The sequence below is a fragment of the Bombina bombina genome, chromosome 1, assembly GCF_027579735.1.
Source record: "Bombina bombina isolate aBomBom1 chromosome 1, aBomBom1.pri, whole genome shotgun sequence".
Lineage (NCBI taxonomy): Eukaryota > Metazoa > Chordata > Amphibia > Anura > Bombinatoridae > Bombina > Bombina bombina.
Genome location: NC_069499.1, coordinates 952,604,861 through 952,617,179, shown reverse-complemented (window position 1 = coordinate 952,617,179; position 12,319 = coordinate 952,604,861). Strand labels below are relative to the sequence as shown.

General features: G+C 45.1%; 1 protein-coding gene across 1 annotated transcript in view; it reads left to right on the top strand.

Annotated features, from left to right (window-relative positions):
* Positions 1-12,319, top strand: part of LOC128651370 (serine/threonine-protein phosphatase 4 regulatory subunit 1) — a 515,789-nt gene that overhangs the window by 393,809 nt on the left and 109,661 nt on the right. Inside the window, exon 15 of the mRNA XM_053704495.1 lies at positions 6,574-6,735. Within this exon, the coding sequence (XP_053560470.1) occupies positions 6,574-6,735 (162 nt within the window). The remainder of the gene's footprint in view (positions 1-6,573; positions 6,736-12,319) is intronic.

The following is a 12,319-nucleotide window of genomic DNA, read 5'->3' as shown; positions in this document are numbered from 1 at the left end:
CATGCAGGCTATATTCTCGGGCCAGCTATTTCTATTGTTTCCTGATTGTCTAGTCTTTCATAGCAGTATTCTGATGACTCTGCTAGTGCAAATATTTTGCTCAAGAGTGCCAATTTGTTTATTTGTGATGCCATATTTGATATTATGAAAATTAATGTCTTTGGCAGTCCTTGCCAGGAGAGCCTTATGGCTTTAATACTGCTCTGCTGATATGTTGTCTAAATCCAGACTTTTATTCCTATGATTAAGTACCCTGTAGGGGCACGAAACGCGTAAGGCGATTCCTTTGCACCTTGTCCTTATGTTTTAAGTCTGCTTAATAAAAGCTATGTTTTATTTTTAAGTGCCTTTTCTGTGCAGCTTTTTGTGCTATTCACGAGCGGATTGCTCAGCCGCGCTTAGCATGCACCTCTCGGGGCGGTGAGTATTATCCCGTGAACCCGTGACTTCCAGTGGCGTCAAGTTCACTTTCCCTCACGGAGTGTCTGAAGCGGCTTTCTAACTATTGTCTAAATCCAGACTATTATCTCTTACCTTTCAGAGAAAGAGAAATTATTTGGATCTGATTAAGATTCTATTATATCTGTTATTGGAGGTAAAGGGGATTTCATTCCTAAGATAGGGAGAGTGCATGGCTTCATTCCTTACTGTTGGGAAATACAACACTTGGCCACCAGGAGGAGGCAGACACCCCACCCAAAGGTTTAAATATCCCTCCCACTTCCTCATTACCCCAGTCATTCTTTGCCTTTCGTCACGATACGAGGTGGCAGAGAAGTGTCAGAATATTCAGAGTCCTGAAAACAAGGTTATCTGCCCTTCGAGATAGGACTGGAGTTTTAAGTAGTCATGTCATCCTCTCAGTGAGAGTATTGATGAAAGTTAAAGTCTGGAGATGCAGGGAAAGTTTTTCTGCGAAACCATCCAGTCTACTGCTAACAGCAGTGTTGACGAGTTTCACTGCCTGCTCTCTCTCACTCAAGTCCATGTCAGGAGCGCTGCTATAAGTCTGTCACACTTGAGAGGCTGTGTTCTGTTTCACAGCATGGATCCTGGAGGTAAGATCGTTTCAATTTTTTTTTTTTAAATAATCTTTTATTGAGATAAAAAAAAAATCAACATCAACCATCGGGGGAACAAGAAGTTCTTTGGCGAATAGATGCACTAGCAGTGCCCTGAAGGTTCAGACTTGTATATTTTTTTCCTCCATTACCGCTTCTTCCTCGAGTGATGACCCGCATCAAGCAGGAGAGGGTATTAGTAGTCCTGATTGCTCTGTCGTGGCCGCGAAGGACGTGGTTCGCGGATCTAGTGGGGATGTCCTCATCTTCTCCATGGAAGTTACCTTATCGCAGAGACCTGCTGTTACAAGGTCCATTTGTTCATCAAAATCTAGATTCTCTGAGGCTGACTGTGTGGAGATTGAACACTTAGTCTTAGCAAAGAGAGGTTTCTCTGAAAGTGTAATTGATACTCTTATTCATGCTCGTAAACCAGTTACTCAGCGTATTTACCACAAAGGGCGGAGGACCTACTTATTCTGGTGTGAAGAGGGTGGTTTTTCCTGGCACAAAGTTAAGGTTGCCAGGATCTTATCTTTTTTCCATTTTGGACTTCCCTATCTTTTTGGTTGAGTGTCATCCGCTTAGCCTACAAGACATCGGGACATCATCCTCCTGAGAAAATCACGTCTCATTCTACTAGAGCAGTGGCTTCCTCTTGGGCCTTTAAGAACAAGGCCTCTATGGATCAGATTTGTGGTCTCCGCTTGGGGAACCCTCAACCCATACCAGGGTAGCTTGGTAATGAGACGGGTCGCCATGAGACCTATCTACGGCGTCCCCCACTTGCTACATATCTCTGCAAATCCTTTGTTGCCCTTGATTTCTGGGGGTTTGTTTTGTTTTTTTGGAATTCCTTATCTTGTCCCCCTTCCCATTGATCATGGAGAGGTTTTCCTTGGTGGGCTTCAAGTCAGTGGGACTTTTGTCTCCTCAGAGGCTTTTGTGCTCAGTTGAGTCTAGTGATCTGAGTGGTCTCTATCAAGGATCTTTATGGTTCTGACTGATGGGCCATCTTCATTTTGTTCCCATTCACAGGCATCATCACAAGTTCCTGAGATTCGCTTTTCTAGACAAACATTTTCAGTTTGTGGCTCTTCCCTTTGGCCTTGCCACAGCTCCCAGAATTTTCTCAAAATTTCTGGGGGCTCTTTTGGCAGTAATCAGGTCTCGGGGAATTGCTGTGGCACTATACCTTTACGATATATAGGTTCAGATACCATCTTTTCAACACGCAGACTCTCATTCAGAGATTTTGTTGTCTTCTAAGTTCCCGCGTTGGAAAGTGAATCTGGAAAAGAGTTCTCTTGTTTCATCTACAAGGGTGGTTTTCTTAGGGACCATAATAGATTCCCTAGCTATGAAGATTTTTCTGATGGAGGTCAGAAAATCAAAGATTCTTGCCTCTCTCTGCAGTCTACTGTTCGGCCATCTGTGACTCAATGCATTGAGGTAAGTGGTCTGGTGGTTGCTTCCATGGGCATCATTCCCTTTGCTCGATTCCATTTGAGAGCTCTGCAGTTATGCATGCTCAGGAAATGGAACGGGGACCATTCGGATCTCTCTCAGATGATAGATCTAGATCAGTCAACAAGAGACTCCCTTCCGTGGTGGCTTTCTCAGGAACATCTGTCTCAGGGTACATGCGTCCGGAGACCTTCCTGGTTGATTGTGACCACGGACGCCAGCCTGCTGGGCTGGAAAGCAGTCTGGGATTTGTTAAAGGCGCAAGGACTATGGACTCGGGAGGAGTCGGCTCTCCCCATAAACATCTTTGAGTTGAGAGCTATTTACAATGCTCTGATGGCTTGACCTTAGTTGTCCTTAGCGCGGTTTATCAGGTTCCAGTCGGACAATATCGCCTCAGTAGCTTACATCAACCATCAGGGAGGAACTCAGAGTTCCTTAGCCATGAAGGAGATGACTCGGATTGTTCAGTGGGAAGTTCACAATTGCTGTCTATCTGCCATCCACATTCCAAGAGTGGACAACTGGGAAGCGAATTTCCTGAGCAGACAGACGTTTCATCCAGGGGAGTGTGCTTTCCATCCAGAAGTGTTCTCCAGGTTAAACCTCAAACGGAGGGTGCCGGAATTGGATCTGATGGTGTCTCGGCAGAACGCCAAGCTTCCAAGGTACGATTCGAAGTTGAGGGATCCGCAGGCCGCCCTGATAGATGCTCTTCAAGTTCCTTGGGATTTCAATCTTGCATATCTCTTTACTACGTTTGCACTCCTTCCATGAGTCATTGCTCTTATCAAGCAGGAGAAAGCATTGGTGATTCTTATAGCCCGTGCATGGCCTCACAGGATCTGGTATGCAGACCTAGTGGAGATGGCGTCTCTTTCACCTTGGAGGTTGCCTTTGAGGAAAGATCTTCTAACTCAGGGTCCATTCCTTCATCCACATCTCGTTTCTCTGAATCTGACTGCTTGGAGATTGAATGCTTATGGGCCTATTTATCAAGCCGTCAACCGCAAATACACTGGAATTCCGCAACGTAATTGTGGAGAGCTTGATTCGCCTTATTTATCAAAGGCTACAGACCGGCAAAAGTAGAAATTTGTGACGTAACATGCGATCCGCCGGTCTCAGTCCGACACAGATCGATGCTTACGTCACTACAGATGTTATCTATCTGACTACTTTTGCAAGTTAACAAAAATCTACCAGATACGCTCGCCACTTCCGGCCCAGCGTACCTGGTTTTCAATCCGCCTCAATCAATCAATTCTGTTCGCTGCTGCCTGATATCCCATTGATTCCGATGGTAGAATAAAATTTAAGTTTACACCTAACATGTACCCCGAGTCTAAACACTCCTAATCTGCTGCCCCCTACACCGCCGCCACCTACATTATACTTATTAACCCCTAATCTGCCGCCCCCTACACCGCCGCCACCTACATTATACTTATTAACCCCTATTCTGCCGCCCGACATCGCCACCACCTACATTATAGTTATTAACCCCTATTCTGCCACCCCGACATCGCCGCCACCTACATTATAGTTAGTAACCCCTATTCTGCCGCCCCAACATCGCCACCACCTACATTATAGTTATTAACCCCTATCCCTCCGCTCCTGGACCCCACCGCAACTAAATTAAGTTATTAACCCCTAAACCCCTGGCCTCCCACATCACTACCACTTACTAAACCTATTAACCCCTAAACCGCCAGCCCCCCACATCACCATAAACTAAACTTATTAGCCATAAACTAATCTTGGATGACGTCATTTAAAGGAACCTTCATTCCGAAGAAGCCGTCGTCAGAAGAGGATGCTCCGCTTTGGATGTCTTGAAGATGGAGCCGCTCTGCGCCGGATGGATGAAGATAGAAGATGCCGTCTGGGTGAAGACTTCTGCGGGCTTGGATGAAGACTTCGACCGCTTGGATTAAGACTTCTGCCGGCTTCTTGGAGGATGGATGTCGGATCTTCAAAACTGTAAGTGAATCTTCTGGGGTTGGTGTTAGGATTTTTTAAGGGTGTATTGGGTGCCCATCCAAATGCCCTTTTCAGGGCAATGGGGAGCTTAGGTTTTTTTAGATTAGGTTTTTATTTGGGGGGTTGGTTGTGTGGGTGGTGGGTTTAACTGTTGGGGGGGGGGGGGGTATTTGTATTTTTATTTACATGTAAAAGAGCTGATTTATTTGGGGCAATGCCCTGCAAAAGGCCCTTTTAAGGGCTATTTGTAGTTTATTGTAGGTTAGGTTTTTTTTTTTTTGGGGGGGGGCGCTTTTTTTATTTTCATAGGGCCCTTAGATTAGGTGTAATTAGTTTAAATCTTTGATCATTTCTTTTTTTAGTGTTTGTTATTTTTTGTAATTTAGTTGTTAGTTTTTTGTAACATTGTAATTTTTTAGTGTAGATTTAAATTATTTGAGTAGGCTTAGGTGTTTAAATATATAATATAGTTAATTTAATTTGTAGTTTAATGTAATTTTAGTATAAAAGTTAGGGTAGATTAATTATTAATTTAATATAGTTTATTGTAATTTTAGTATAATAGGGTAAATTAATTAGTAGTTTAATGTAATTTTAAAGGTAAGTTTAAATTTATTATAAGATAGGGATGAGTTAATATTTAATATAAAGTTAGCGGGTTGTTAGGTTTAGGGGTTAATTTAGTTTATGGCGTTATGGGGGCTGGCGGTTTAGGGGTTAATAACTTTAGTTGCGGTGGGCTCTAGGAGTGGCGGGATAGGGATTAATAACATAATGTAGGTGGCGGAGGTGTAGGGGGCAGCAGATTAGGGGTTAATAACATAATGTAGGTTGCGGTGGGCTCCAGGAGCTGAGGAATAGGGGTTAATACATTTATTATAGTTAATACATTTATTAGAGTTTCCCAGAGCTCACACAGGGAGCCCACAACTTACAGTCCCCGAGCCATCACAGCAAACCATATAGATCCACATCGCTATCACCGTGTGCCTGCTCACACAGCTGCACACATCACCATCCCACATATCCCCTATTACCAACCTGCCGTATGGGGCGTGTTTTGTTCTGCCAGGAAACTTCAGCTGCCAGGAACTCAGTGGTAAACCTGCCCCCAACGGCAGGTTGGTAATAGGGGATATAATGTGCCTATTACATATACACAGACGTACAGTGTACAGCTGCACAGATTCGGTACGTTATAGGAACATACATCACAATGATGCACACAGCACTCACATCTGTTTACTGCGCAAAACTCTGGCGCACACAGCACAAAAACAGGAGTGTGTACGAACGAAAAGTAACTGCAATCACAGCCAGATCATGATGCTGGTGACGAAATAGGGGAGGGGGCAGACAGACATTTTAAAACGGCAGAGCCGTAAAAAGTAAGTCTTATTACTTGGAAACTATATATGTTACAAAAATTGCCTAAAGTTGGCAATAATAAGCAGCTGCAACTGTATATGAATGGCTTAGGAAAAAATTTGGGTTGACTGTCCCTTTAACAGCTTGGCTGTGGTGCTTTTTGCCTCCTCCTGCTGGCCAGGAGTGATATTCCCACTAGTAATTGAGGACATCGTGGACTCACCATATCAGGTAAGCATAAATTTTGTTTTGTTGGCTTTATATCATTTTGAAGCTGTAGCATAAAGTCATACAGCAAAACAAAGTAACATTATAAACTTACTTTTTTATGTTGATTTTCAGTTGCTGTCCAGACTCCTGCCACTTCCTTAGTTTTTTTTCTACTTTTGACAAGCATGTGTGCTGCAGCCAATAGGCGAGGTACCACATACAGTATGGAAGTGGGGTCTTGTGCTGCTACTTGCTGTTGGGCTCCAATATCACTGTGTTTCAAGTGCTATAAAGCTGATTTATTCAATTTGCCATCACTTTAAGTGGTACAAGTGGATGTATTTTCCCCATATGTTTTTACTTAGTATGCTAAAGGTTATTAGCTAGAACCATTTACATATCCATACAGAACTGACTTTAGTGCCACTTTAAATATGATTTACTTATATTTATATGAGCTTCTTTGTCTTTACTACTACAGTGGAAGGTACGCCGGACGTTGGCATTTTCAATCCATGAACTGGCTGTCATTCTTGGAGATAAATTAACAGCAGCTGATCTTGTTCCAATTTTCAATGGCTTCCTAAAAGATCTAGATGAAGTCCGAATTGGTGTCTTGAAGCATTTATATGACTTTCTCAAGGTATAATAAATTGGACACTTTTTAAGCTTCATGGAAAAAAGTAAACTCCTTTTGATGTTGTAAATTAACTGTCAAGAAACAGATTTTAAGGCTACTTTCATAAGTATTTTATTTTAGTATTAAGATGTCTTTTAAAAGCATCAAAGGAGCTGCTGTTTCCAGAGCTTTTCTTTGTATTCATAAAGCATAGTCCGATATCTGCTGTTGACTGGAACAATATAATACAACCATAACCCATGACAGCAATGCATTCATAGGGCAGTGAGAGGCACTGGATGCAGTGGTGCATTTGACACTTCCTTTTATGAAGGCGCCATCTCATGTTCTCTTGTATGTTATTTGCTGACCTTTATGACATTTAAAGGGACATTAAACACAAAAATCTTTTTTTCCTGATTCAGACAGAACATACAGTTTTAAACAACTTTCCAATTTACTTCTATTATCAATTTTGCTTCTTTCTCTTGGCATCCTTTGTTAAAGGAACAGCGATGCTGTACTGGGGGCTAGCTGAACGTATATATTTGCAACCCCCAATCACCAGCTAGCTCCCAGCTCCTGAGCCTACCTTTGCAGCAAATGATACCAAGAGAACAAAGCTAATAGAAATAAATTGAAAAGTTATTTAAAATTGTATGCTCTATCTGTTTCATGAAATCATTTTTCCATCTTAAGTGGAGGAGAGTCCACAGCTTCATTAATTTCTTGTGGGAATTAAGAACCTGGTCACAAGGAGGAGGCAAAGACACCCCAGCCAAAGTCTTAAATACCTCCCCCACTTCCCTCATCCCCCAGTCATTCTTTGCCTTTCGTCACAGGAGGTTGGCAGAGAAGTGTCGGAAGATTCTTAGTAGTCTCTTATGGAGGGTAGTTCTCTTCGGAATGGGACTGGAGTTTTAAGTAGCCCTGTGAGCCTCTCAGTGAGAGCTTGGGTGAAAGAGTATGGAGATGCAGGGAGAGTCTTTCTGCAAAACCATCCCGACTCAGATTAACAGCTCCATAAGCAATCAGCATTGACGAGTTTCGCTGCCTGCTTTCTACACTCAAGTCCATGTCAGGAGCGATGCTACTACTCTGTCACACTTGAGAGGCCGTGTTCCTGTTCCACGGTGTAGATTCTGGTAAGATCGTTTCATTTTTTTATACACATAATAACGCAGAAGACAGGGTCACAGTGTGAATCCTTTTATCTGTATAGAACCAAGGTTTAATATCCCTGGTAGGGGGATTATTGAACGGGGGGGGGGGGGGGTTGTGCATAATATTGTTTGCTATATGTGTGAGATGTGGCTCTGGCAATGGGTGGACTTTAGTTTCTTTTCCGGAAATATTTGCGCTGCAGTTTTGGCGTGTTTTCTCTCTAGTGCAGGGGCGGTCCTGCGAGGCATTCCTTCTGTCGACTTCCTTGCTTGACCGACGGCGCAGGAGACGTAACAGTTTCTGTTGTCTGGGTCATAGGAGGTGGTGAGTGCTCCGGCCATTTGAGGTTATAAAGGTGCCATTTTTATTAGATTATAACTAGTCCGTACTAAGGCAGCAAGCTATGAAGTAATCTGAGGCGTTAGAGGGTGCGCCCTCTTTAACTAAGTCTAGTACCTGTGTTTATTGCGAGGAGGTTCTGGTATATCCGCTTGCTCAACTATGTTCCACATGCCTTGATAAAGTCACGACCTCTCAAAAGAAAAGGATGTCTAATACTACTGAGCCGTCCACCTCTGAGGGCTCCCAGTCCTGTGAGGTGCGCTCCCTACATACATCTCCGAGTACACATGCAGCGCCCCATTGCATGTCTATTTCTCCTACGGGAGAGATCCGTTGGCTGTCAGATTTTGCGGCGGTCTCTAAGGTGATAGGTGTCCTACCACGTTCTGCAAAGCGCAAGCGTAAGGTAAAATATGGCGATCTGGCCCAGGGGTCTTATACTCCAATGGATATCTCGGAAAGATTATCTGCTGACGAGGGCGACTCCGACGCTTCGAAGGATGTTCCTTCTGGGTTGGAGTTCATGTCATCTAAAGCTCCCACTGCAGAGGAGTCTGACTTTATGTTTAGGATGTAAAATTTGCGCTTCTTGCTGAAGCAGGTGCTTGCTACCCTAGAGGTTCCAGAACCGAAACTACCAGAGGAACCTTCGATTCCTAAGCTTAATAAAGTGTATTCAGACAGGGTGGTACCTCAGACCTTCCAAGTTCCTTTTAAAATGGCTAACATTATTAAGAATGCATGGGAGAGACAATGGGGGAAAGCTGTTCCCCGTCCCAGACTCTCAGCTCGAGCTATGGGGGACTGTCCCTAAGGTGGCTGGTGTTATCTCTACGCTCGCGAAGCAGACGACGATTCCTCTTGAGAATAGTTCATCATTTAAAGGGCCCATGTTGGAGAACATGTTAAGAAAGATGTTCCAACACACAAGGTTTGTTTTTCAGCCGGCAGTGGCGGTAGCTGCGGTTGCCGGAGCTGCAACATATTGGTGCAAATCTGTCTGACATGGTCGAGAGGGAGAACTCCCCTCGACGAGATACAGGAGAGAATTAAGGCCTTGAGGCTCGCTAATTCTTTTATTTGTGATGCCAATATGCAAATTATTCGACTGAACGCAAAGGTGTCAGGTTTTTTCCGTATTAGCCCGCAGGGCTCTGTGGCTAAAATTGTAGTCTGCGGACATGACCTCTAAGTCCAGACTTCTGTCCATTCCCTTTCAGGGAGAGATCCTGTTCTGTCCAGGATTGGACTCGATCATATCCACGGTTACGGGAGGCAAGGGCGCTTCCCTACCGCAGGATAAAAAGGTTAAGCCTAAAGGATCTACTTTTCGTCCCTTTCGTGCAGACAAGGTCCAACGCCGTAAAAGCGGATCAGTCCACGGGTACTTGGAAACCAGCTCAGTCTTGGAACAAGTCCAAGCAGAACAAGAAGCCCGCCAAAACAAAGTTGGCATGAAGAGGCGCCCCCTGACCGGTCTCCAGACCAAGTAGGGGGCAGATTATCTCTCTTCTCAGAAGCCTGGTTGCAGGATGTTCAGACCCCTTATGTTCTTGTTGTTCTATCCAGGCATACAGGATAAGGTTCAGATCTCATCCGCCCAGGGGCAGATTTCTCCTGTCAAATCTGTCTTCCAGACCAGAAAAAAGAGAAGCCTTTCTAGACTGTGTGAGGGATCTATCTTCTCTCTGAGTTATTGTACCAGTACCCCCAGCAGAGAGGGGTCTAGGGTACTATTCAAACCTTTCGTGGTCCCAAAGAAGGAGGGCACGTTTCGCCCGATTCTAGACTTAAAATGTTTAAACAAGTTTCTGTCTGTTCCATCATTCAAAATGGAAACGATCAGATCATTTCTGACCCTAGTTCAAGAGGGCCAGTTCATGACGAAAATAGACTTGAAGGATGCCTACCTTTATGTGCCGATCCATAGGGATCACTTCAGGTTCCTGAGATTTGCATTTCTGGACCAACATTTCCAGTTTGCGGCCCTTCCCTTTGGTCTGGGGATGGCCCAGAGAGTCTTTACGAAGGTTCTGGGGGCGCTACTTGCAGTGGCCAGATCCAGAGGCATTGCTGTGGTGCCCTATCTGGACGACATCCTAGTCCAGGCACCGTCGTTCAGTCTCGCAGAGGATCACTCCAGGCCCTTCTTTCGTTACTCCAATCTCACGGTTGGAAGATAAACTCAGGAAAGAGCTCCCTGATTCCCAGCAACAGGGTGGAGGTCCTGGGAACGACAATAGATTCTATATCAATGAAGATATTTCTCACAGATCAGCGACGCAGGAAGATTGCATCCACCTGTCTTGCCCTTCAGTCCTCCTCCAGTCCATCGGTGGCTCAGAGTATGGAGGTGATCGGGCTCATGGTGTCCAGCATCAATGTCATTCCATTCTCCAGGTTCCGTCTCAGACCTCTTCAGCTGTGCATGCTGAGACAGTGGAACGGCGATCATTCAGATCTATCTCAATAAATTTCTCTGGATGTTTGGACGAGGGATTCCCTTTCTTGGTGGATCCGTACGCAACAACTGTCCCAGGGGACTTCCTTCCTGAGATCGTCCTGGGAGATTGTGACCACGGACGCGAGTCTAGCAGGGTGGGATGCTGTTTGGGGTTCCAGGATGGCACAAGGAAGGTGGTCTAGAGAAGAGTCTCTCCTTCCGATCAATATTCTGGAACTTCGAGTGATCTTCAATGCTCTGAAGGCATGGCCTCTCCTGGGGTCATTCAACTTCATCAGGTTCTAGACAGACAACATTAACTCGGCGGCTTACATCAACCTCTGGGGGGGGGGGGGATGAGAAGCTCCCTAGCAATGAGGGAGGTTTTTTTCGAATATTGGAATGGGCAGAGTCCCACGGCTGCTCGCTCTCAGCAATCCACATTCCGGGTGTGGACAACTAGGAAGCGGATTTTCTAAGCAGGCAATCCTTCCATCCGGGGGAATGTTCTCTCCATCCCGAGGTGTTTGCAGAAGTTTGCCTCCGATGGGGGATGCAGGAGAAAGATCTCATGGGGTCCAGACTCCATTGCAAGCTACCAAGATACGGGTCACGATCCAGGGATCCACAGGCAGAGCTGACAGACGCCTTAGTGGTTCCTTGGGGGTTCAACCTAGTTAGGTTTTTCCACTGTTGCCACTTCTACCTTGATTAGTGGCCCGCATCAAGCAGGAGCAAGCTTCGGCTATTCTGATTGCTCCGTCATGGCCGCAGAGGACATGGTTTGCCGATCTGGTGGGGATGTCATCATCTCCTCCATGGAGGTTACCCTGTCGCAGGGATCTGTTGGTACAGGGTCCCTTTCAACATCAAAATCTGGATTCTCTGAGGCTGACTGCGTGGAGATTGTACGCTTAGTCTTGGCCAAGAGAGGGTTTTCTGAGAGAGTGATTGATACACTCGTTCAGGCTTGGAAGCCGGTCACTCGTCGCATCTATCATAAGGTGTTAAGGACTTACTTGTCCTGGTGTGAGAAGCATGGATATCCTTGGCACAAGGTTAAGGTATCCAGGATTCTGTCCTTTCTCCAGAAGGACTGGAGAAGGGGCTTGCCGCCAGTTCCTTGAAGGTGCAGATTTCGTCTTTATCTGTTTTGTTGCACAAGAGGCTCGCTGAGCTTCCTGATATCCAGTCTTTTGTCCAGGCTCTGTCTAGAATCAGGCTGGTTTTCAGACAGTCCCCTCCTCCCTGCAGTTTGAACTTGGTTCTGAATGTGTTGCAGAGGGTTCCGTTTGAACCTATGCACTCTCTTGACATTAAGTTACTTTCTTGGAAGGTTCTGTTTTTGTTGGCTATTGCATCGGCACGCAGAGTATCTGAGTTGGCGGCCTTGCAATATGAGCCTCCTTATCTGGTTTTTCATGCTAAGGCTGTTCTGCGCTCCCAAGGTTGTGTCTACCCGTAACATCACTCAGGAAATAGTTGTTCCTTCTTTGTGTCCTAACCCTTTTTTCGCCTAAGGACAGGTTACTTCATAATTTGGATGTGGTTTGTGCTTTGATGTTTTATCTTCAAGCTACGAAGGATTTCAGACAGTCTACATCTCTTTTTCTCCAACATAGGTGTGTCCGGTCCACGGCGTCATCCTTACTTGTGGGA